At 42.6% G+C, this 27,198-nt stretch overlaps 1 protein-coding gene across 2 annotated transcripts in view; it reads right to left on the bottom strand.

The window, feature by feature from the left end:
* The window catches only part of TTC39B (tetratricopeptide repeat domain 39B), a 125,806-nt gene that overhangs the window by 75,384 nt on the left and 23,224 nt on the right, over positions 1 to 27,198 (bottom strand). For both annotated transcript variants that reach the window (XM_029054996.2, XM_029054995.2), the window contains exon 2: positions 15,189 to 15,223. In XM_029054996.2, the coding sequence (XP_028910829.1) occupies positions 15,189 to 15,223 (35 nt within the window). The remainder of the gene's footprint in view (positions 1 to 15,188; positions 15,224 to 27,198) is intronic.

Below are 27,198 nucleotides of genomic sequence, written 5' to 3'. Positions count from 1 at the left end.
AAACAAAAAGGAAGTTCAGAAGGCAGTTGCAGGAATTAAAGGAGCTCTCCTTAAAATATATATATAGTTTTTTTTATGTCAGTTAAGTGGCAGCTAGAGTCACTGCTGCTAGCCGAAGCCTCTGCAGGAAGAGGATGCTGGGAGATTTTTCCCAATCTATGCTGCAGCCTAATTCTAATCCATCACTGCCTAAACTACCAAGGGAAAAAACAGACGAGAAAGATAAGAATGATTTACATTAAAGACTCAATGTTTCATTTAACTTGATTAGGTAACCCTAAAATAGCTTGAGAAAAAGATGACTACATGAAACTAACTTCTGAATGTCTTCCATTTTTATTAAAAAAACAAACTCAGAGCTAGTTATATTTTACCATAACTGGTTCCCACTTAATATTTTCATATATCTATATAAGTATAGATATATCAAAAAGCCTTTTTTAAGTAAATATACAATTAACCCTTTGAAATACCTCTATAATTTTACTGGTTAATAACAATGCCCATAACAAATTTCAGGTGCAATAACATTCGAAACAGGAGAATTTATCAGCATAAAACACACCATGTACTCTCTCTCCCCAACATAACTTGCCCTAGGCGAGCTGCACTATCTCTTTTAAAAAACAAAAAAAGATGAGTGGTTGCACTCAGGATGCTTTACAATGAAATAAAGCACCTAAAAAGTGGGGAAGGCAGAGGATAACTGACAAATCCAGCTCTAATGTTGACCAACATCTGTCCTTTCTAAAAATGGTAAAATGAAACAGATTGATCCAACATACAATGTCTTTCACTATGTTGTGAATTAATTTTCCACTGTGGGCTGTTAGGTCTCCGAACCACGATAAGGGAAAAGCATTTTTCATTCCCAGACTAACCATGCAAAGAGCCGTGAGAAGAGATGGGATAGTTTCTCCCCACCCCCCAATAGATGTGTCATTCTTTTCTCTATAAGATTGGGATCAACCATCATATTTACTGGGATAAGGAGAAACTCCCCTCCCTATTCTTGATGATATTTTTCCCTTATCTCAGTCAGTAAAGCAACTCTGTAGAAATTACTGTTTGGGAAAAAAAAAATGTTACTTTCCCTAGTCTTCCCACAATACTCACACTCCCAGTCACTTTATTCCTCAGGAGAACACCTGTGAGATAAGGAAGTGTCTAATTTAATTTCATTTCCTCTTTATAGATGGAAAAGCAGTTAACTACTGCAACTTTAGCCTCACTGGGGACTTATAATAAGCATAATCATCACACCCAGATTAACTTTGCTACTGCTATCCACTCTTTGCTAGGCTATCTGGCACATTGGTCCTCATGCCTGAAAACTTTTGATCACTCTGCTATTTCACCCTGGCTTTCTGCAGAAGTGGGACCTGATGGTGTATGAGAGGGTGAAACCAGTCACAGGTCCATAGGTTCTGGCTCCAGGGTAATAAAGGGGATCCATGTGGCTAGTACCAGGGGCAAAGCTATTAACTTTTTTAGGGAAGGTAGGCAACAATGGCAAGTTACCCTCTTCCCCATCGCTCCCATCAGTCAGAAAGGGAGCAGAGAAGTCAACCCTATCTAATGAGTGTCACTGTGTGCAGAGGACTGTACCGAGCGCTTGGGAGAGTCCAATAAAACAGAGTTGGAAGACATGTTTGCTGCCCACAAGGAGCTTACAGTCTAGAGGGGAAGACAACATTAAAATAAATTACAGATATGCACATAAGTGCTCTGGGACTGAGGGTGGAGGGAAATCAAGAGAACAAATCCAAGTGTAAGGGTCACTTGGAAGGGGGAGGGAAGTAGTGGAAATGAGAGCTTAGTCAGGAAAGGCCTCAGAGAGTATGTGATTTTAATAAGGAGTTGAAGGTGGGGAAAGTGGTTGTCTGACCTGGAACTTCCTCCTTCATATCTGACAGAGGCAGGACATGGGCAAGGGGGTTGGTGGCAATATTGTTGGTATAGTGAGAGTAGGTTGGTGTTAGAGGAGCAAAGTGAGCATGCTGGGATGTAGTAGAAAATCAGCAAGGTGAGATAAGAGGGGGCAAGGTGATCAAATGCTTTAAAGCCAATGGTAAGGAGTTACTGTTTGATGAGGATTTGGAAAGATCATTAGTAACTTTTGAAAGGGCAATTACTGCGAAGTGAAGCCAGATTGGAGGTCAACGATAGAACTAGAGAACAAGATGGCAGTCCCACCTCATGCCTCCTGCCAATGGGAGGACGATACTGTCACCACTACCACTTTTTAGGTCCACCCTGGGCACAAGTGTTTCTCTCATCCCAACCCTGAAGTCCCAAAAGGAAGAGTTGTCCACTTGCCTCCCTCTGCCTGATCCCCTCAGACAGCCTCGTGGACCCAAGCTTGAGCTGCTGTGGTCTGAGGTACCTTGTGAAAGCACACAAACACTGCCACTTTAGGACCAAGATCCATGGCATAACCTCTGCAGCCATAAAAACAACTCAACTCCAGTGGAACAACCATGTCTGTGGCTGCTGCCGTGACAGAAACAACCCAGCTGGTTAAAAGCCAAGCTCCTCCAGAAGCCCTTCCCAGACTTAGCCCTCCCTTTCCCTCTGACCCTCCCCATTCCCCCGCTTTGTTCTACCCCCCTTCCCCTCCCCACAGCACTTGTAAATATTTGTATATATTTCTCTATTTTATTAATATGTGTATACATCTATGATTCTATTTATCTATATTATGCCTGACTACTTGTTTTTCTGTCTCCCCCTTTTAGACTGTGAGCTTGTTGTTGGGAAGGGACTGTATCTGCTGCCAAACTGTATATTCCAAGCGCTTAGTACAGTAAGCAGTCAATAAATACGACTGAATGAAAAGGACATCACAATAGACACTACTTGCCAGTCACTCCAGCTGTAAATGAGTACTGTGTGCTCAAAAAAAAAAAAGTCGTTGTATTGGTTGTTCAAGCACAAAGTACTAGAACTACAGTCAATTCTTTTGTTAAATAGTATGGTACTCATTGAGCATGTATTACGTGCAATGCACTAAACACTTGAGAAAAATACAGTAAGAGCATGAGACATTTTTCTCCCACCCACAAGGACTTAACACTCAGAGCAGAAGACCATTGCTTTGAATGTGTGCTCTTTTGCAATCCTCCATTCAAAAAAAAGTATTTATTGAGCACCTGTGTGCAGAGCACTCTATTAAGGGCTTGAGAGTATATGAGCATTAGAAGACAATTTTCAATAACTACCATAGTATGGTTGAGAAGTCACATGCTTAAAAACCCTAATAGTTCTGGGTTTCCTATTAGATCCAGTCGGTCAATATTTGGGTCATTGACATATGTAAAAAAAAAGACTCCTCAAAAATCCCATTAACTCATTATGCAAAGTTACAGTTCACCTTATTTCATCATAGAATGTGGCTTCAAAAAGTTAACCTATGACAGCCATTCAGTTTTCTACTCAAAAGTGAAGTCTTCTCCCAAATTAGTTTTGCTTATCTCTTTTTCTCAAGTTCTCCAACTTTGGTGTCATCTTTGACTTGGCTCTAATAAATGGCAATAATATTGCACTTACTATGTGCCAAGCACTGTCCTAAACACTAGGGTGGATACAGGATAATCAGATCGGCTCAGTCTTAGGGAGAGGTAGAAGAGCTATATATTTCCATTTTTGAACTTTCACAAGCACTTAGTACAATGCTTCGGCCCAGAATAAGCATACAATAAAAATACCACTGATTTTAAACATGAGGAAATTGTTGCACAGAGAAAATAAATGATTTGTACAAGGATACAGCAGACAAGTGGCAGAGCTGGATTAGAGCCCAAGTTTCCGGACTCTCAGTCCTGTGTTTTATCCACTAGTCCGCACTGCTCCATCTGTCTTTCTCACTGCATTCAGTCACTAAATTCTATAAATCAATTGTTGGTATTTGAGCCCCTATTGAATTCAAAATATTGCACTAAGCACCTAGGAAAGTACAACGGAAATTGAACACATTCTAAATCATTTAAAGTATTTAATAAATGCTCACTCTGTGGAGGGCATGAAACTAAGCCCTTGGGAGAGTACAATAGTAATGGACATTGTACAGAACTAGACTTTCTATACTTTTTCCCTTTTTCAAACTTTCCATGTGTTTGAGCCACTGTAATTACCACTTCCAATAGTATAACAGTCTTCATTCTGAGTAACTGTGGTAAATATGTTATTTGCCCTTGGTTCAGGAACCAAGCCCCCATCTTATAACATTATGCCTAAGAGAAACTCTGTTCCATTTTGCAACATTTTGCCTTGAGGGGCAGTTTTCAAGAACCAATTCCTGCTCCCATTGTATGCATACTGTTTATGTCTGCCTGTTTACCCCGTTCACTGATAAACTCCTTTATGACAGGGATTGGGCCTTAATGTATTCTCCCAAGTATCTAGTTCAGTGCTCTGAACACACTAGGTGCCTAATAAATACCACTGAATGAATGAATCGTGTCTCTCCACTCTCAAGTAAAAATGCCTTACCATTGGCTTTAAGGGTCCCCATCAACTTTCTCCATCTTATATTATGGTGTGATCTCCCTAAAATTTCCCCCACCCCTCTCAGGTCCTTCCCTTTTCCTGCCTCTCCCTTCAACTCTCCCACCTTTCCCAGCAGTATCTCAAGAGGAGATGACCTGCCTTCTCTCAAAATCCACCCCCACCACCTGTGCATTTGACCCCATCCCTTCACACCTCAAAGCACTTGCTCCCTCTCTTCTTCCCTCCCCGACAGCCACCCTCAATTGTTCATTCGCTAATGATTTCTTCCCCACTGCTTTCAAACATGTCCATGTCTCCCTTATCCTATAAAACCCTCCCTTGACTCCATGGGGCCTTCTAGTTATCAGCCCATCTCCTTCTGACCATTCCTCTCCGAACTCCTTGAGTGAGTCCTCTACACCAGCTCTCTCAAGTTCCTCTCCTCCAATTCTCTCCTCAATCCCCTCCAATCTGGCTTCTGTCCCCATCACATGGTAAGCGCTTAAATACTATTATTATAACTCTATAGAAATCACCCTCTCCAAGGAAACAAATGATCTATTTCTTGCCAAATCCAATGGCCTCTACTCCATCCTAATCCTCCTCAACCTTTCAGCTGCCTTCAAACCATCAACTACCTCTTCTCCCCAACATCGGCTTCACTGACACTGTCTTCTCCTATCTCTCTGGCCACTCACTTTCCATGTCTTTGGCGTACTCCTCCTCTGCCTGCCTTCCACCCTCTAACTGTGGCAATCCTCACAGCTCAGGTCTGGGTCCCCTTCTGTACTCCATCTACACCCACTCCCTTGCACAACTCATTCACTCCCATGACTTCAACTGCCACCTCTATGTGGATGATTCCCAAATCTACATCTCCAGCCCTGTTCTCTCTCCCTCTCTGCAGTTTCACATTTCTTCCTGCCTTCAAGAGCGCTCTACTTGGATGTCCCATCAACACCTAAATTTAACATGTCCAAAACAGAACTCCCAAACTTCCCACCCAAACCCTGTACTCCCCCTGATTTTCCCATCACTGTAGAGAGCACTACCATCTTTCCTGTCTCACAAGCCCGTAACCTTGGCATTATCCTTGACTCATCTCTCTCATTCAACCCATATATTTATCACTAAATCCTGTCGGTTCAACCTCACAACATGGCTAAAATCTACCCTTTCCCCTCCATGAAAACTGCTACCACATTAATCCAAGCATTTATCCTATCCCGCCTTGATTACTGCCTCTTGCTGACCTCCCTGCCTCCTGTCTCTCCCCACTCCAATCCATATTTCACTCTGCTAAGCAGATCATTTTTCTACAAAAGTGTTCAGTTCATGTTTCCCTACTCCTCAAGAGCCTCCAGTGGTTGCCCATCCATGTGCACATCAAACCAGAACTTCTTACCAGTCAACTTTAAAACATTCATTCACCTTACCCCCTCCTACCTCATTGCTCTTTTTTCATTCATTCAGTTGTTTTTATTGAGTGCTTACTGTGTGCAGAGCACTCTATTAAGTGTTTGGGAGAGTACACTATAACAACAGACATTTTCTGCCCCAACAAGCTCACAGTCTACATGGGGAGACAGACACCAATATACACCCAGCCTGCACACTTCACTCCTCAAATGCTAACCTACTCACTGTACCTCAGTCTTGTCACCGTCCTCTCTCCCTGGAATGCCTTCCCTTTTCATATCCAACAGACAATTACTTTCCCTGCCTTCAAAGTCTTATTGAAGGCACATCTCCTCCAAGAGGCCTTCCCTGACTAAGCCCTCATTTCCTCTTTTCCCACTGCCTTGATTTCATCCCTCTCCCCTCCCTCAGCCCCACAGCACTTGGGTACATATCCATAACTTATTTATATGTTTGTCTCCCTCTCTAAATTGTTAGCTTGTTGTGGGCACAGCATGTGTCTACCATCTTTGCTATATCGTACTCTTCCAAGCTCTTAGTACACTACTCTGCACACAGTAAGCATTGAGTAAATACACATGATTGATCGATATGGCTCTCTTCACCTGCTACTCCCCAGCTCACACTTTACTCCTCCAAGCCCATGTTTTAACTGGAGCCTGCTTTTGAAGTTCCTGCCTTTGACCCCTTGCTCACACTGCTCTCCTCTGACTGGAAATCAACCTCCTATATATGTCAGACCAAAAGCCTCTCCTTCTTCAAAGCCCATCTTCTCCAGGGAGTCTTCCCCAATTAACTTCCAACACTCTCAGTCAAATCAACTTAATAGCCACACTTCTCAGCACTTTGTATATTCAATTGTACATTTGATTCTGATACTTCATTCTTTCCTATTTGCTCTTTGTTACTGCTCCCACTATTTGTAAATTCTCAAGTTTTTCTGCCCCATTAAATTGTACATTCTTTATAAATAGGGTAGAGAAGCAGCATGGCACAGTGGACAGAGCACGGGCCTGAGAGTCAGAAGGTCATGGGTTTTAATCCCAGCTCTGACACTTACCTGCTGTGTGGCTTTGGGCAAGTCACTTCAGTTCTCCAGACATCAGTTACCTCATCTGTAAAATGGGGCTTGAGACTGGAAGTCCCATGTGGGACAGGGACTGTGTCCAACCCGATTTGCTTGTAACGACTCCAGTACTTATGTACAGTACCTGGCACACAGTAAGTACTTAAATATCATCATTATTTTATATGTTCTGCTTCCACTAATCACCCCTCAGCACCTAGTGCAGTGTGTTGCACTCAGTAGGGACTCTAACCCAGGTTCTGTCCCTTATCTGTCATGAGACCTTAAGCAAAGTCACAACTTCTCAGCCTCAGTTTCCTCATACATAAAAACAGGATTAAATACCTGTTTCTCCCTACCCCCGCAACTACCCCACCCCAGACAAAGACCACGTCTGACCTGATTATCTTGTATCTACTCTGGCACTTTGTAGAGTGCTTGGCACATAAGTAAACAACAAATACTGCAATTATTAATAGGGAATCATTAAATGCCATTACTATTATCATATAACTCTTTGGGCTTCAAGCCCTAACATTTCCTCTATATCCCCCAGTGCTTAATCACATAACATGGCAATGGTTAACCCAGATCTCTGCCCAGGTCTTCCACAGACTGGTTCTGCCACTGTCTAAGAGTCAATCAAGCACTCATTTTAAAATTGTAACACTTCCCCATCAGGCCCTCTGCCTTTCATTTGTGCTCAGTGCCTTCCTTCAGAGGCCTAAGAGCAAACTACAGTTCACCTTATTCCTCAGAAGTGTCATTTGGGCTTTCTTTGGCCTATTCTTGAATACAATTCCTATTTTACATCCTGCTACTCATGCTCTAGATGGACTTTTCATGAAGGGAAAAAGATGGGACAAAATACGTAATCACCTCAGATTTGTTTGTTGTCCAGCTAGAAAAGGTAAATCACTTATTTCCATCAGATTTTCTCAATATTCTATCCAACTTAAGTCCCACTGGAAACCAGGTACTTCAGTAGCATGAGGAAGAAGGGCCACAAGCTTGTGGGCAGGCAACATGCCTACTAACTCTGTTGTCTTGTGTTTCCCCCAAGCATTTAGTAAAGTGCTCTGTACACAGTAAGTGCTCACTAAATATGCCTGATTATACCAATGAATAAGCTATTTAATAGACTCAAATGAATTCAAACTTCATTATTTTAATACAAAGATGACAAACTGGTGAAGACTCTGCCAGAGTACCCTGGATTTTCTGCATGGAATTAATTCTTTTTAATTTCTTACATAGTGAACCTGCATGATTAAGCCTTGTTCATTAACCAAGGCCTAGAAGGAGGTGGTAAATATCAGTAGTTTCAATACAATTTTTCACTTTATTAGGTGAACCCTGCTATGCTCTGAAATTTATACCAGTAATGCATGACACAAGAAACTAACTTGTTTCCAGAAAGACCTGGAATCTAATCCCAGCTCTGCCACTTGTCTGTTGTGTGACCTTCAGGCAAGTCACTTACCTTCTATGGGCCTCAGTTATCTCAGCTGTAAATTCATTCAATAGTATTTATTGAGCGTTTACTATCTGCAGAGCACTATACTAAGCGCTTGGAATGAACAAGTCGGCAACAGATAGAGACAGTCCCTGCCCTTTGACGGGCTTACAGTCTAATCGGGGGAGACGGACAGACAAGAACAATGGCAATAAATAGAGTCAAGGGGAAGAACATCTCGTAAAAACAATGGCAACTAAAGAGAATCAAGGTGATGTACATTTCATTAACAAAATAAATAGGGTAATATATACAGTTGAGCGGATGAGTACAGTGCTGAGGGGATGGGAAGGGAGAGGGGGAGGAGCAGAGGGAAATGGGGGGAAAAGAGGGTTAAGCTGCGGAGAGGTGAAGGGGGGGTGGTAGAGGGAGTAGAGGGAGAAGAGGAGCTCAGTCTGGGAAGGCCTCTTGGAGAAGGTGAGTTTTAAGTAGGGTTTTGAAGAGGGGAAGAGAATCAGTTTGGCGGAGGTGAGGAGGGAGGGCGTTCCAGGACCGCGGAGGACGTGGCCCGGGGGTCGACGGAGGGATAGGCGAGACCGAGGGACGGCGAGGAGGTGGGCGGCAGAGGAGCGGAGCGTGCGGGGTGGGTGGTAGAAAGAGAGAAGGGAGGAGAGGTAGGAAGGGGCAAGGTGATGGAGAGCCTTGAAGCCTAGAGTGAGGAGTTTTTGTTTGGAGCGGAGGTCGATAGACAACCACTGGAGTTGTTTAAGAAGGGGAGTGACATGCCCAGATCGTTTCTGCCGGAAGATGAGCCGGGCAGCGGAGTGAAAAATAGACTGGAGCGGGGCGAGAGAGGAGGAAGGGAGGTCAGAGAGAAGGCCGACACAGTAGTCTAGCCGGGATATAACGAGAGCCCGTAGCAGTAAGGTAGCCGTTTGGGTGGAGAGGAAAGGGCGGATCTTGGCGATATTGTAAAGGTGACACCGGCAGGTCTTGATAATGGATAGGATGTGTGGGGTGAACGAGAGAGACGAGTCAAGGATGACACCGAGATTGCGGGCCTGAGAGACAGGAAGGATGGTTGTGCCATCCACGGTGATAGAGGACCGGGTTTGGGAGGGAAGATGAGGAGCTCAGTCTTGCTCATGTTGAGTTTTAGGTGGCGGGCCGACATCCAGGTGGAGACGTCCTGGAGGCAGGAGGAGAAGCGAGCCTGAAGGGAGGGGGAGAGGACAGGGGCGGAGATGTAGATCTGCATGTCATCTGCGTAGAGATGGTAGTCAAAGCCGTGAGAGCGAATGAGTTCACCGAGGGAGTGAGTGTAAATGGAAAACAGAAGAGGGCCAAGAACTGACCCTTGAGGAACTCCAACAGTTAAAGGATGGGAGGGGGAGGAGGCGCCAGCGAAGGAGACTGAGAATGACTGGCCAGAGAGGTAAGAGGAGAACCAGGAGAGGACGGAGTCCGTGAAGCCAAGGTGAGATAAGGTATGGAGGAGGAGGGGATGGTCGACAGTGTCAAAGGCAGCAGAGAGGTCAAGGAGGATCAGAATGGAGTAGGAGCCATTGGATTTGGCAAGAAGGAGGTCATGGGTGACCTTAGAGAGAGCAGTCTCGGTAGAGTGGAGGGGACGGAAGCCAGATTAGAGGGGGTCTAGGAGAGAATGGGAGTTAAGGAATTCTAAGCAGCGATTATAGACGACTCGTTCTAGGATTTTGGAAAGGAAGGGTAGTAGGGAGATAGGGCAATAACTGGAGGGGGAAGTGGGGTCAAGAGCGTGTTTTTTTAGGATGGGGGAGACGTGGGCATGTTTGAAGGCAGAGGGGAAGGAGCCATTGGAGACTGAGTGGTTAAAAACAGAAGTTAATTGGGGATTAAGACTGAGAGACCAGTGCAGGACATGGACCTGTCCAACCTGATTAGCATATATCTACCCCAGTGCTTAGTACAGTGCCTGGCAAAGAGTAAGCACTTAAATACCATAAAAAACACAAAAAAAGATTTTTCAGATCCGAAACTTGTTTCACCAGTTCTACCACAGTAAGTTTGAAAGCACTGTAGTCCTAATTCACATAGATATTTACTTGGTCCTTTGTTACCATTTGAAATCTAAAAAAAGTCATTACTTTGTTAGTGCAATGATCCAGCCAGGCCAATATCATGCTTCCTAAAGAGGAAACAGAATGTTTGATAGCATAAGTGCCAGCTTCATGAGGTAAGGAGTCCTAACCAGACTCATTTAAGGGGACCTCCAAAGCCTAAGAGTTTCCAAGCAAGGCTGAAAAAGATCCATCTCCCTTGGACTGTTAGCACAGTGCTTGGCACATAATAATCAGGTCAGATACAGTTACTGTCCCACATGGGACTAAGTGCTGGAGTAGATAAATGATAAACACTTAAATACCACACATGATTATTATGCCCAAGTCACATCTTTCTGACTGGTTAGTTCTTTGAAGCCTGCTACTCCTGAGATCCATCCCACCAACTCCACTCAGTCTCATTCCTTTTTGCCCCCTCCCTCAAAATGAAAAATTAGCATCTCTGCTTGGAGGGACTTTGTGATGGATGACCTCCTTAATGTTTAAGGATTTATCATATAACATGCCTAACTTTTCCCTTGACATTCCTAATTTTCCCTCCAGTTACCCATTACTTGTCCAGGGAATTTACCCAAACCACTCTTAAACCAGCCAATATTTTCAGCCAGCACAGCTTCTTGTGGAACTTAAATGCCCAATGTTTACTATCTTGTAAAACAAGTAGAGAGTGTCAGAAGCACCAAAAAGGAATTTAGCCATATTAACAGCACATTCAGTTCTGCCATTCCAAGTGGCTTCTTGATGTGTTTTGGATGGAACACTGTTAGGAAATTAGGGAACATTCTTCCCACAACACAACTGCAGTGTGGGTTTTCCTTGAGTGAAGTATTACAAGAGAACTGGTAGTATTGCTATCAAGGGTCAGAATCAGGAACTCCAGACAAAGAGCTTTGCCCATATGCTTGTTACCACCAGCACAGTTCTTCAAATTTCAAGGGTATAGTTTCGTTATTTTTGTGGTTTTTTTTAAAAAAAAGGAAAAAAACTCAATGGTGAAGCAATACAATCATTTGCATGCTAGTTTTGCATTTTAACCTAACACAACATTTTACCAGAATACTCCTGGGTCCTCTCTCTCATTTCAGAGAGTCCCGGGAAATCACTAGTCAATTTTTCTTGCAAATTTAACAAGGGGCAGAGCGAGAAACAGCATGGCCTATAGGAAAGAACATGGGCTGGAGTCAGAGGACCTGGGTTCTAATGCCAGCTCTCCCAACTTGTCTGCTGTGTGGCCTTGGGCAAGTGACCTAACTTCTCTTTGCCTCAGTTAACTCATCTGAAAAATGGGGATTAAAGCTGTAAACCCCATTCTGGACATTGATTGTGTTCAACCAATCATCTTATCTACCCCAAGCTTAGTACAGTGCCTGGCACATACTGTTTAACTAATACCAAAAAAAAAAAAAAAAAACCAAACAACAACAACAAACAGGCACAACACTACAATGCAGACAAAGGTTTCCAGTTTTCCTGGCAAAAGTCAGGGCACTGGACATGACTTGTGATGTCAAAGTCATGACTCTTGCAGCTGGATTTGGTGAGTTTTTCCTGTTCTAGCCAGCCATGATATCCACTGTTCAGGAAACATGCACAAGTTACAAAATTTCCAACTTCCATTATGAGCATAAAACATGGTGTTTTTACTGGGCTTCTCCAGTGCCAAAGTATTTTGCTTAATACACCTAATAGAGCTCATCACACCTTGTACTGCTGAAAAATCTTTGAGAATTTGAGAAATTCATGTCTTCACAAACCAATACACAACCAAAATAGAAAGGCCAAGGATCTCTTCAGCATTTGCCAGTAAAAAATTTTTCTTGTGCATTTTGGGTTTTTTTGTGTTTTTTTTGTTTTTTTGTTTTGTTTTTTTTTTTTTTTTTTTTAACAAAGCATCATACTGCTTCAAGGCAGTAGTACAGTCATATTCAAGTCTTGACAAATCCTCAGAAATCTCATACTGAAGCTAAGAAAGGACCTTCCTAAGGTCCTAAATTCACCCCCATAAACATAGGAAACAAGCATAGCACCTTCCCTTTGTACCTGGAATTGACCTTGGGTTGTTTGACCCCTTGAAATGAGAGTGGTAGGACACAGTTCTTTCAGGCTGATTCAAATCATACAGTCACTTACCACATGACTTATGGAGCAAAGACTCTTGGCTGGAAACAGAGTAAATATGGAATTCTTTTCAAATTCTAACCCAGAATCTTTATTACAAAATCTTTAAGAGAAGAATTGAGTCATCTGAAATGTTCTGAACTACAATAAGCAAAAGGCAAAATCTTGATCTTTATACTCTAATTAAAAACAGTGCATTTTTCCCCAAGAAGCCAGGACTCAGAGCTGTCAACCTCTGAGGTTGAGCCTGAGGACGGGGTACAGGGAAGAAGGTTCCAGAGAGAACACAGCTGTAGGGATCTTAATAGCTGTAGGCAAAACAAGATTGCTCTTTAAATTATAAAACCCTTTCTGTTCCATTCATTTTTTCATAGCCTAAAGGTGTATGCTCTCCTTTGACTTTTGACTTTTAAATAGGCTGTGTTTTTCACTACCCCATTAATGGAGAGACATATTCTGTAATTCCTATATAAAAGCCTTTTCTAGGGTCCTCAGCAGTTAACTACACTCACTAACAATTCCATAAAATAATTTCAAAAACAGAAAGCACTAGTTAGCATTTCATTCACAGGAAATGAAACACTTAGCAACATTTGGGAGCCTTATAAAAAACTTTAACTACACCATTGATAGTTTTATATCCTCAATTTAGACTAAAGTTTGTTGGAAGTTCTCAATCTTCATCTTCCTTCTCTCAGTCTCCAGTTAAGGATATTTACCCAGTAATGTCTATGAAACTTGTCAACAATTATTAGAACTACAAGTTCAAGTTTTGATCAAAACTAATAGCACTAATCCTTTCACTACTGGAATATTAAGTCAAAATTTATTTAGATACTTTTCTTACATTAAATACTATGTGGTTAGTTTCCCTGCAACTGTGCTTCTGGCCTGACAACTTTCAATAACTCACAAAATAGGATTTGTCTGTTCACACCTCTTTAAAGAGCTTTACATTGATGCACTAGAATATCACTACATAGATGCACATACTTATGATGCACTATCTAAATATGCTCAAATTTCAACATTGCAAGTTGAGCCACATGCATATGAGGTTCAGTATTTTATGATAATAGCTTCTGAACTTATTTACAGAAAATATATTTTAGGATTTTTTTTCCAAATATGTCATAAAAAGGAATTAATTTTCAGTTGCTGAGAGGCTGCCATCTAGTGGCTTGTCAATTTTATGAGATTGATTTTCCTTTACAGACATGGGAATATGAATTTGCATAGTATTAGCTGTCACAAATTTACAGGTTAAAAAGGTAGAAGTTAATGAAGACATCAGCCAAACTAAATATTTGATTCTATTTGATTGTTACCTGGCAAAAATCTTGATCCACAATATAGTGAATAATCCAGCAAATCATGTACCAATAATGCATCACTGAGCACTGATCAAGGCAACAAAATTAGACACCGGCCCTATTTAGGCAGGGGAACCCAAAATTTAAAAAAAAAAAATATTGACAGGGAAACAAAGCTTCAAGGAGGAAGTTATTCAGGATCAATGATACTCAGTTTTACAATGTTGCTTTTGTTCTTCAAAGAAAAAAAAGGGGGGGGGGGCTGCAAAAGCCAAATACTTTTGCTTATTGCAGAGATGACAATGGCCATCTAGATTAGTTTATTCATCATAATGATGGTATTTAAGCACTTACTATGTGCCAAACACTGTTCTAAGCACTGGGTAGATACTAGGTAACCAGGTTGTCCCACATGGGGCTCAGTCTTAATCCCCATTTTACAGATGAGGTAACAGGCATAGAGAAGTTAAGTGACTTGCCCAAGGTCACACATCAGACAAGTGGCAGAGCAGAGATTAGAACCCATGTCCTCTAATTCCCAAGCCCGTGCTCTTGCCACTGGGTCATGTTGCGTCCTGTTGAGGGGAACATTACATTTGTACTCTCCTAAGCATTAAGTTCAGTGCTCTGCACACAGTAAGCACTGAATATATACCATGGTTGACTCATTCTTTCCAACTCACCTTTAAAAGCAGCAGCTACGGTACACAAATGGGCTATTTGCTTTGGCTTCCAGCAATCAATGCAAACAGTACATATGGTGCCACTAAAGCGGTTTTAATAGACAATCTAAAGTTCTTAATGAGCATGGGAGATCAGGTTACACTCTCAGTCTCCAACACATGGCTCACTAAGACAGTAATAGTAAGCCTGTACCTTTTTTCCATTAATATATTAAGTCCACAATGCTTGCTAAATGCATAAAAATCATCTGATTCTTTGGAATACTTCTAAGCACTATAGAGGTAGTCACTTTGAGAAAGAATTATTGCTCTCCTCTTGTGCTCCTGTGCTAGAAGATCAGGCTATTTAGTGAAAAATAGCTTCTGCCCTATTGTAAATCCTATCTTTTGAAGCTTCCTACATTGAGGTAACGCACTTTGGATCCGACCTCGATCTTCCAAACATATTGCCTATAACAGAATGCTATATCCTTGTAACAATTTCTATTTAAAGATCAAAAAGTGTATTTTTATTTATTTAAAAAAAAGCCACAATGTACTTACACAGGGATGCTTTCAAAGGCATCTTCAAAGCTCTCCTGAAATTAAAAAAAAAAAAAAGTACAATGAATTCCCTGTGAATAGCAAACCTGGAAGAGGAAAGAATGAGAGAAAAATCCATAACATGCCACTACACCATTTAATGATAAATTAAAAGTTATAAGAATGTTTGACATTTTAGTATGTATTTATTAAATAACCATTTTCCAAAGACTATTAGTAAACCCTAGTCTAAAAGTTTGAAAAGGTGGAAATATTAAAAGTCTAAAAACATGACATGAATTTAAATACAGAAGAATTCTGGGCTGGAAAAGCAATATAAGGCAGGAAAAGTGTGTTCCAACATCTCCTCCTGTCCTCTCCCTATTCACCCTCTATTTTACATCGCCTATTCACTTAGGGCTGAGAATGAGGCAAGTAAGCAACTCCTTACGGGATTCCTAAGGTACTAGTGTTCTCCTCTTTATACTCTTTTGCTTCCCTTATATGAATTTATTTTAATATCTGTCTCCCCCACTAAACTGTTAAGTCCTTGAGGGCAGGGATCGTATCTACCAACCCTATTGTACTGTACTCACCTACACACATACCACAGTGCTTTGCACACAGAAAATGCTCACTGAATACCACTGATCAAGAATTTATGCAATCAGTGGTACTTGGGCAGTACGCAATAACCTAACTGAATGTCCATTACCCCACCAATTATTCCAGACCTTTAACTCACTCTTGAAGCACTCACTTTTCCCACCTTCCCATTCTTGCTCCTGATAACCTTGCCTACTTTTTTTTTTACTTAAATTGAAGCCTCCAGACTAAAAGCCTGTTGTGGGCAGGGAATGAGGGAACTCTGTTGTACTCTCCCAAGGGCTTAGTATAGTGCTCTGCACAAACTAAGAACTCAATAAATATCATTGATTGATGAGGTGAGGTCATCCAAATCTCCCCTAATCTCTCAAGAGATCACCCACCTCCTTTAGAAATCTACTCTTTCTACCTGTGATTCTGACCCTATCCCCTCACACCAACTAAAAAACGTTTGCACCCACCTCTTTCCTCTCATCACCATTTTCAACTTTCAACCTCCCTCCCTCCCTCTCTCTCCCTCTCTCCCCCCCCCCCCCCCCCCCAGCTCCTTCCACTTTGCCTTTGAAATGTGCATGTGTCCCTGCTCTCAGAGTTAAAATCTAGCCTGGAAGCACTACCTGGGTTTCACTGATAGTTCTCTCCTGGATCTTCTCTTCCCTCAGTGACTGATCCTTTTCAGTTTCTTTAGATGTCTCTCCCTCTGTCTCAACCCCCTGACACTGTGGGTGTCCCTCAAGGCTCCATTCTGGATCTTCTCAATTTACACTCACTCACTCCCACTGCTTCAACTACCACCTTTATGCAGTACAACAAGAGGTGAAGAGAGCAGATAAGTAAGGTGGGTGAGCTGGTGGAGAGTCTGGAAGCCTCTTATGAGGAGTCTGCTGCAGAGACAAGACAAGTCAGTGGAGGATTTTGACCAGGGGAGAACTGTGGGTCAAGTGACATTTCAGGAAGCTGATCTATGCACTAGCATGTAGTATAAATTGGAGCTGGCAAAGGCTGGGAGACCAGTGAGGAGGCGGCTGATGTAATAGGCTAGCCACAGTATGACCAGAGCTTGGACCAGCATGTTAGCAACTGCAATGGAGAGGAAGTGATATGCTCTCCTCTCCAGTTCACACTTCATTCTGCTGCCCAGTTTGTTTTTCCACATTATTCTGCACATCTCTCCACCTATAACAAAAAATGTGCAATGGCTTCCCATCCCTCTGCGTCAAGCAGCCCCTCCTGACCATAGGCTTTAAGGCAAGGTCACACAACAGGCTAGTGATGGAACTGGGAATTATAAGCCAGATTTTTACTGCAGGCGTGCATGTAGCAGTTGTTCCTATGTTATGTAGAATACTATACAAAATACAGTCCCACTCTAATATGATGACTGATTTCACAAAAACTTCTTAAAATTCAATATGATTTTTTTCCAGCTGATCCCATATAATGGTCAAACATAAGATTTCTGGGGCTCTCCATTCCCCCTATTTAAAGGATGCCCCCCAAATCCCACTGATCCCTCCACACAGACATTTATTAAACATTCAGTTCTCTCCATCCAATTAGCTTTCTGTTTACCCTTACAAGATGGTAGAATCTGAGTGCTGAAAAAGACCTAGAGTGGTCCATCCCTCTTTATACAAATTACACCTAAGAGAGACAAGGATTCACCTTATCTCCTCCAGAGGACAGTCCACAACCTCTCCTCACAGTAACCTAAGGATTAATAAAAACCCTCATTACTTGAGCTTGAGATGACTGCACAAAGATTAATTGGAAGATACAGGCAGGCCAGCCTTGCAGAGAGCCACTTATCAAAGTGAAAAATGACCTATGACAAGAATAGAAAAGAATGATCTCATTGATTTTACCTCATTAAAAATTTATATGTGTATGCCCACAGAGTGACAGGCATAATCCCTCTAGAGAGAGAGACAAGCAGATAAAAAAATGGAGTGGGTCACACAGTTTCTCACACTAATTTGTCAAGCTGCTTTTACCTATATCAACCCTCACTTCATAACTTTTGATAATTACAGGTTCCACTCACAAGTCTCCTTTAATCTGTCAGCTTCACATATTCAAATAGCAGCAATTTCCTGCAACACCATTTTCTCAACTCCCATGTTTGCTCACCTTTGTGTGGCAGGGAGTGAGAAAAGTGACAAGATAGCAAAATGCATCCAATTTTCCTGGCCAGCTTAAAGCAAAAACATATTGCTCAAGTGAGGAATCACTAAGTCACATATCAATGACACAATAGTGTTTACAGGCTATTCCTTTGGCCCTGCTACTATGGTACTAAAACTAGGTGTCCAGCTCATCAAGTTAAAAAACAAGTCAGGAGAAGTAAATTCAATATTGTTCTCTGAGACAGTAAAAGCTTAGCATTAGGTGAACAACATGGCATAGTGGATAGAGCACAGGCCTGGGAGTCAGAAGGTCATGGGTTCTAATCCGAGCTCCACTTGTCTACTGGCTGACCTTGGGCAAGTCACTTCTCTGTGCCTCAGTTACCTCATCTGTAAAATGGGGATTGAGACTGTGAGCCCCACATGCAACAGGGAATGTGTTCAACCTGATTTGCTTGTATCCACCCCAGGGCTCACTACAGTGCCAGGCACACAGTAAGCATTTTACAGATATTATTATTATATTATTAGCAGGGCCTAGCCCAAGTCCATCTCCCAAAATGAGGGTGCAACATCACTTTGAGAAAAGGGGACGACATCATGCTGCTGTCATAAAATGCCACTCAAAACCGTTCCTGTGAGAAGTTCTGTTTTGTGATCCCGCACTCTGACAGGTCTCCAGACACGATTCGCCATGCACGCGTAGTACCACCACGATTGCATCCTGGTTGGAATCTCCATCCACCTCATCCCTTTCCCCTCCGACTTCAGAGGGCCCCAAGAGGAAAGTGAAAACAGAAGAAGAAAGAAGAAAGGAGATAGGAGACAACTGATCTATTTGAGCAGAACCTGCCATTCCACAGCCCTGAGGTCTTTAATGGACCAGGTTGAAGAAACAGTAACAAATGATTCCATGTCAGAACCAAATCAGTCAGCTTGTTCTTCTCCAAAACTAAAGAATACAAATAATTAAGTTTTCAGGCCAATAATGATATCAAGCCGGAAGTATTCATACACCCGCACACATATTCATGAACAGACAATATTCTAAAGGTTAGTGTCAGAGCTCGCTCTATCTCATGTAAAGCTCTCCACTAGACTGTAAGCAACTAAGAATAAACACGTAACTTCTTATATTTGCCTAATGATGAAATGTTTCATTCTAATGGACATTAATTCCACCTTCCAGATCTAATTCAGACTATGTACAACGAAAGAGACAAAAATGAATGGGAACTATCGTTTTCAAAGATGGTAATAACAACGTTGGTATTTGTGAAGCGCTTACTATGTGCCGAGCACTGTTCTAAGCGCTGGGGTAGACACACAGGAATCAGGTTGTCCCACGTGGGGCTCACAGTCTTAATCCCCATTTTACAGATGAGATAACTGAGGCACCGAGAAGTGAAGTGACTTGCCCACAGTCACACATCTGACGAGTGGCAGAGCTGGGATTCGAACCCATGACCTCTGACTCCAAAGCCCGTGCTCTTTCCACTGAGCCACGCTGCTCACAAACTGCTGCACCCCTGACCACCGTACTTCATGCCCCAGTGACAAAGTCACCAGCGGAGGCAAGAGTGTGTATGAGTGATCCTGAGCAAACCATTAGCACTAGAATCAATTTCTTCATACAGATTCTTGGTTCTGAAGTCCACTGTTCCTGACTAAAGACTCCATCATCACCTCATTCTCAAACCTAGCAGAATGCCACAGACTGAAAAGACGACCCACACCACCCTACTTTACTCCAATTTTCACAGGGAAAAGATCCAACAAGATACCTTCAGCCATAACGTCAAAAAGCCAAAGTATTTTGTGAACATCCAACAGTGTTACAATGCCACAGTGTTTGTACAGTTTATGCCAGATTGCTGATTTGTTGATGTCAAATAATTTTGAAAGATCTAGTCCAAAAAGTCTTGGTGTTATCTGCCATACTGCAAAACACACTGTGGTGTATTTTGGTCGGAAGCCATTTTGTGATTCAAATTCTACCTACACTTGTAAACTCCAGGGAGCTATGAAAATCATGAAGACTGTGGCATGCAGATTTAATCTTTCAGGTCTGCTTGGTAACACAATTATTTAAGAGGTGCTTGATTACACACAACATAAATTAAAATAAAGTTATACCAGGAACAGGTTTCTTTCAAAACCATAGGAATAGAGGATAGATCATCTGAACAAAACCCAACTGCTCTTTTTTAAAAATGTGTGTATTTTTTAACAAGTAGTTACATGAACTGCAGTCAAACTAGTTTCACACAATTTCTGGAAGGATAGTCACTGAAGAATTATTATGCTCTTTGCCTTTTTTTTTTTTTTAACCTTTTTTAGTTTCCATTGAGGAAATATTATCCTGGTTTTATTTTACCTGAAACTCACAGGAGAAATGAATATGCCACAATGATATTTATTACTTCACTATGGAACAGAGCACTCTATACAAATCAGATAAGAGGGAATATAAACCTGGTAACATGATAAGAATCAACAAGTACATAGAACCATTAAAGCAGCATTCAGGACTATTTATTTTTTCCTGTTTACAAGTAGGCATAGACCATTCAGAATCGGTCAGCAAAATGATTTTGGGCAACTGAATCACCATCACCTGATCTGATGAACTTTCTAGGTGGAAAGTAGGATTAATTGAGAAAGCTGATTGAAAAACACTCCCCAAAAATCAGAGCTTCAGAATGCTCCATTTTTCCTTTCACTACTGAATCCTATATTTCAAGATATATACCACCGGTTAGATTAACAAATATGGCTTAGTGGAAGGAGCACAGGCCTGTGAGTCAGAGGACATGGGTTCTAATCCCGGTTCCACCACTTGTCTGTGTGACCTTGGGCAAATCACTTAACTTCTCTGTGCTTCAGTGACTTCATCTGTAAAATGGGGATTAAAAGTGTGAGCCCCACATGGGACAACCTAACCTTGTATCTACCCCAGCGCTTAGAACAGTGCTTGGCACATAGTAAGCGCTTAAATACCATGAAAAAAATAATTCCAAAGTTCTGTCATTATTTGATCGACCTTTGTATTTGAAGGGAAAATAGTGAGATTTCACCCATATGAATCTAAGTGAAAAAGCAGCCTCATCCAAGATAATGGGGCACATTTTCTAATCCCATACCCAATCAAAATAGGCAATCCTAAATGACAGTCCAATAGAGAGTACTCCCAAAAGGCACTTTTGGATCTTTTTAAATATTAATTTCCACTGGTTACAGCAAAAAAAGTAAGAAGTCAAATCCTTGACACAGCTAATATGGGTGACTCACTCAACAATGACTTACCACACTTCAGTAATTCCAGGTCACTCAAATACTTGAGTATCACACCCTCCATCTCCGTAGCACTTGTGTACATATATCTTTGCACTTTATTGGTTCCCTACGTAATTTAGTGTCTGTCCCTCCCTCCCCCACTTTGATGATAAGCTCCTTGAGACCAGGAATCATGTCTAACTAGTGTACTCTCCTAAGAACTTAGTAGTCAACAGTATTTATTAATTGCTCACTGTGTGCAGAGAACTGTACTACGCATTGGGAAAGAACACCACAGTCAATAGACATTCCCTACCCACCAAGAGCTTACACTCTAGCCTTAATACAGTGTTCTACAAAGAATGAGCACTCAGATACTACTGACTAGAAACCCCTGGCATCTGTCCTACAACATGTGCTGTCGGTCATTTAAGGGTCCCATAAGAGTATGGATATAGTTCAACCTGTGCCCTCCACTGTAGGACTTGTAAAATACTAATTTGACTATGGCACACATTAAAGTACTTAGTATGTGCTAAGCCCTGGGAAGGAAACAAGATAATCAGATACAAAGTTCCTGCCCTACATGGAGCTCACCTTATCTCTACTTTTCAGATAAGGAATTTGGATGTTTAGAGTTAGCAAGGTCTAGTGGAAAAAACTCAGGACTGGGAGTCAGGAGATCCAGGTTCTAGTCCTGGCTCTGCCATTTGCCTTGGTAATCACTTGGCCATATTACTTATCTATGCCTCAGCTTCATCTGTAAAATGATTGTGAGCCAGTGACTGATCTGATTATACTGTCCCTAGGAATTAGCATAGTGCTTGGCTATGTTAAGCTTTTAACAAGTACCATAAAAAAAAATACAATTATGGGGCTGGGAATCAGGATGTCTGGTTTTTAATCCCAGCTCTGCCCTGGCCTACTGTTTGACCTTGGGCAAATCACTTAACAATAATCATAACTGTGGTATTTATTAAGCACTTAATATATGCTAAGCACTATACTAAGCACTGGGGTAGATACAAGAAAATCAGGTCCCACAGGGTGGGAGGAAGGGGTCACATTCTAAGTAAGGGGGAACACAGGTACTGAATCTCCATTTTGCAGATGAGGAAAGTGAGGCACAGAGAAGTAAGGTGACTTGCTTAAGGTCACAAAGTAGGTCAGTGGGGGAGCCAGGATTAAAACCCAGGTTCTTCGACTCCCAGGCCACTAGGACATGGTGCTTCCCCAAGTCTCTAGGCCTCAATTTCCTCATCTTTAAAATGGAGAGAATACTACCTGTCTCCTTCCATCTCACAGAGATATTTTAACAATACAAATGAGATAAATATTTTTCAAAGCAGTTTCATGTTAAGTGCTATACAAAAAAACAATGCATTATTATAAATTACTTGCCCAAAGTCACCCAACAGGCCAATAAGGATGGCAGAGCTGGGACTAGATCCGATTCCTAAATGCATTTTCTTTCCACTATCTGGAGGGAGAAGTCTTCAGGCACATCATCACTTCAGGTCTCAGTCAATGGTATTTGAAGGCTTACTGTGTGTAGAGCACCATACTAAGAACGTGGAAGAGTGCTTATGATCCAATAGACCTGTGAGGCACATTCCCTGTCCTCGAGGAGCTCACAGTCTAGCCACGCCAACACAAAATTCCCAATGTTCCAAAGATTGAGCAGAAAAAAATTCTTCCTGTCTTGCTCTTCAGCATATGGAGGGCTACTCTCTCCACAGTAGTAGTAGGAAGAGAGACAGTCAGCGGCAGACAGCGGGGAGACTCAAGTCCCAGACTCTGCTCATTTTGGGGAAACATGGCTTCACTTCTGGAACTGGTGGGCAGGAAGGAATATTTATTAACTTTCATCCTTACAGATAAAACAAGGGTTTTTTGCACATTAATGAAAACATTTAAGTTGGAAAAGCTCTATATCTTGGCTTCCGATCAAGAGTGTGTTGTTTTACAGCCTTTAAAGGTGATATAAGTGCTGGAACTTGTCAACCAACACTGTTGTATTGTATGCTCCCAAGTGCCTAGCACAGTGCTGTGCAGACAGTAAATGCTCAGTCAATACCATTGATTGATTGGGTGCTAGAACAGATATTTTCTTCTGAGCATTTAGATCTTGTACTTTATTCCAACGAAATCAGATCTTCAAAAAAGGAGACTGTGTTTTTGACATTTAATCTTAATAGGAATAAAGGACATCAGTTTACCCATTATGGTCATGTGAAGATGTTGCTGTGTATGATACTAAGTGAACCTAAAGGAACCTTGAAAAACATTAACTACATTCTCTGGTTACCTAGATCTTGGAAAATATGGAATGGATTTATTGGCCCCTCACCACCTGGTAGTACTAAGGATTACAATATGAGGGGGAGGGGGAGAGCAGATGTGCCTCACCATTTCAACTCCCTTCTGAGAGTAAGAAAAAGATGGACCTCTAATCCTTGTCCTCTGCATCATTTTTCCCCTTCTCATTCACTCACAGCTGGCTCTATCCAATCTTAGCTCCAGTAGTGAAGTTGGAGTAGGCAGAGAGAGCCATTTTTTAAGTTTTATGTATTAAGCACTTACTGTGTGTCAAGCACTGTTCTAAGCATTGGGGTAGAAACAAGTTAATCAGATCAGACAGTCCTTGTCCCTCATGGGGATCACAGTCTAAGTTGGAGGGAGAACAGATATTCCATCCCCATTTTACAGTTGGGGAAACTGAGGCCCAGAAAAGTGACTTGCCCAAGGTCACACAACAAGCAAATGGAAGAGACCGGATTAGAACCCAGGTCCTCTGACTTTCAGGCCCATGCTCTTTCCACTAGGCCATGCCACTGACTTATAAAATAATGTTAAAGTTGAGTCTTAATTTACGGAGTAAGAAGTACAACAGGGAGGCCCCCTGTTCCTCCCCCTCCCCCATCTCTCACCCCTAATGATCTGGCCACCTATTTCCTCACGAAAATCAACACGATCAGGTCTGAGCTCCCCAAAGTCACCCCTCCGCCTCTCCCCTCCCCCCCAACAACCCCCTCCCCTACTTTCCCATCCTTCCCTGCAGTATCCTCAGAGGAGATCTCCTCCCTCCTCGCAAGTGCCACCTCCTCCACCTGCGCCTCGGACCCCATTCCCTCTCACCTTCTTAAAACCATCGCCCCTGCCCTCCTCCCTTCCTTAACTTCTATTTTTAACCACTCAATCTCCAAGGGCTCCTTCCCCTCTGCCTTCAAACATGCCCATGTCTCCCCCATCCTAAAAAAACCCGCTCTTGACCCCACTTCCCCCTCCAGTTATCGTCCTATCTCCCTACTACCCTTCCTTTCCAAAATCTTAGAACGAGTCGTCTACAATCGATGCCTAGAATTCCTTAACTCCCATTCTCTCCTAGACCCCCTCCAATCTGGCTTCCGTCCCCTCCACTCTACCGAGACTGCTCTCTCTAAGGTCACCCATGACCTCCTTCTTGCCAAATCCAATGGCTCCTACTCCATTCTGATCCTCCTTGACCTCTCTGCTGCCTTTGACACTGTCGACCATCCCCTCCTCCTCCATACCTTATCTCACCTTGGCTTCACGGACTCTGTCCTCTCCTGGTTCTCCTCTTACCTCTCTGGCCGATCATTCTCGGTCTCCTACGCTGGAGCCTCCTCCCCCTCCCATCCTTTAACTGTTGGAGTTCCTCAAGGGTCAGTTCTTGGCCCTCTTCTGTTCTCCATTTACACTCACTCCCTCGGTGAACTCATCCGCTCTCACGGCTTTGACTACCATCTCTACGCAGATGACACGCAGATCTACATCTCCGCCCCTGTCCTCTCCCCCTCCCTTCAGGCTCGCATCTCCTCCTGCCTCCGGGACGTCTCCACCTGGATGTCGGCCCGCCACCTAAAACTCAACATGAGCAAGACTGAGCTCCTCATCTTCCCTCCCAAGCCCGGTCCGCTCCCAGACTTCTCCATCACCGTGGATGGCACGACCATCCTTTCTGTCCCGCAGGCCCGCAATCTCGGTGTCATCCTTGACTCGTCCCTCTCGTTCACCCCACACATCCTATCCGTTACCAAGACCTGCCGGTTTCACCTCTACAATATCGCCAAGATCCGCCCTTTCCTCTCCACCCAAACGGCTACCTTACTATTACGGGCTCTCGTTATATCCCGGCTAGACTACTGTGTCAGCCTTCTCTCTGACCTCCCTTCCTCCTCTCTCGCCCCGCTCCGGTCTATTCTTCACTCCGCTGCCCGGCTCATCTTCCTGCAGAAACGATCTGGGCATGTCACTCCCCTTCTTAAACAACTCCAGTGGTTGCCTATCGACCTCCGCTCCAAACAAAAACTCCTCACTCTAGGCTTCAAGGCTCTCCATCACCTTGCCCCTTCCTACCTCTCCTCCCTTCTCTCTTTCTACCGCCCACCCCGCACGCTCCACTCCTCCGCCGCCCACCTCCTCACCGTCCCTCGGTCTCACCTATCCCGCCGTCGACCCCTGGGTCACGTCCTCCCGCGGTCCTGGAACGCCCTCCCTCCTCACCTCCGCCAAACTGATTCTCTTTCCCTCTTCAAAACCTTACTTAAAAATCACCTCCTCCAAGAGGCCTTCCCAGACTGAGCTCCTCTTCCCCCTCTACTCCCTCTGCCATCCCCCCTTTACCTCTCCGCAGCTAAAGCCTCATTTTCCCCTTTTCCCTCTGCTCCTCCACCTCTCCCTTCCCATCCCCACAGCACTGTACTCGTCCGCTCAACTGTATATATTTTCGTTACCCTATTTATTTTGTTAATGAATTGTACATCGCCTTGATTCTATTTAGTTGCCATTGTTTTTACGAGATGTTCTTCCCCTTGACGCTGTTTAGTGCCATTGTTCTTGTCTGTCCGTCTCCCCCGATTAGACTGTAAGCCCGTCAAACGGCAGGGACTGTCTCTATCTGTTGCCGACTTGTTCATCCCAAGCGCTTAGTACAGTGCTCTGCACATAGTAAGCGCTCAATAAATACTATTGAATGAATGAATACAACCTAGTTTCACACTACAAAGCACATTTGATCCTCAAAGTAACTGACAGTTTTCCAACATGGGGGAGCAGAAGCCAGCTATTCAAATCTATTTCTGCCCTGAAGAGCAGGAAACTTCAGCTATTCAGATGGAGCAGTTTGGACAATTAAGAAAAAAAAAGGGGGGGGGTACAGAAGACTAAAATAAGTGCCTGAAATAGCCAAAGCCAAGCTTCTATTTACCTGAACTAGTTGAGGTACTAATTAAGATAATCAGCTTTCCATTGGAATAAAGGCTTTCATGCCAAAAAATAAAATTTTTAAAAAAGCTTCTCTCCAGTACAAACTACTTTAACAATTATTAAAAGAATTCAGCTAACCTCATGCAATCCCTTCAACAAGGCACATGGAATTTACCAAGACATTTTATGGCTATAAACAAAGGGATACCTTATTCATTTTAAACTTTGAGGAGAACTCCAAAGATTTGTAGAATGTGGTTTTTGAAAAACAACCCTTCCTGAGTGGAAATTGCAACAAAAATAAATAAGATAGGTTTAACTGGAGAGAGGTTTGTGGCAGAGAATCTCCACCTAAGGAAATGGATTCAGCCAAATATTAGAGTGGATGACTGAAAACATGCGATTTTATGATATTAAAAAAAAGCTTTCAGGTAAGAACCAATCTGGTAGGGTCTGAGGCAACGTGTTTTGTTGTTTTGGTTTTTTTTTGTTTTTTTTTTTAAAGAAAAAGCCAGTAATTGTAACATAGCAAACCTGACTCAGACTAATCTGTTCTAACCTGCTTTTAGGTACATACCCAGGGTTTTTGAACCATCTTAGTTTGAAAATTAAAGACCACATCTGGTACTGTGCAAAACCAAACAGTTCACTCTTAGAACTCTAAATGTTTAGTCTCCAAATTTCTTGATTATCCCAGAGCTTTGTGAAATTCAATAAAGTAAGGAAGTACGAGTGAGAAGCTGATTTCATTAGATGAGATTTAATACAGCATCTCCTCTTGTCAGGGCATCCAG

Source organism: Ornithorhynchus anatinus, chromosome X5, assembly GCF_004115215.2.
Source record: "Ornithorhynchus anatinus isolate Pmale09 chromosome X5, mOrnAna1.pri.v4, whole genome shotgun sequence".
Classification (NCBI taxonomy): Eukaryota; Metazoa; Chordata; class Mammalia; order Monotremata; family Ornithorhynchidae; genus Ornithorhynchus; species Ornithorhynchus anatinus.
This window is presented reverse-complemented; position numbering and strand designations above follow the sequence as displayed.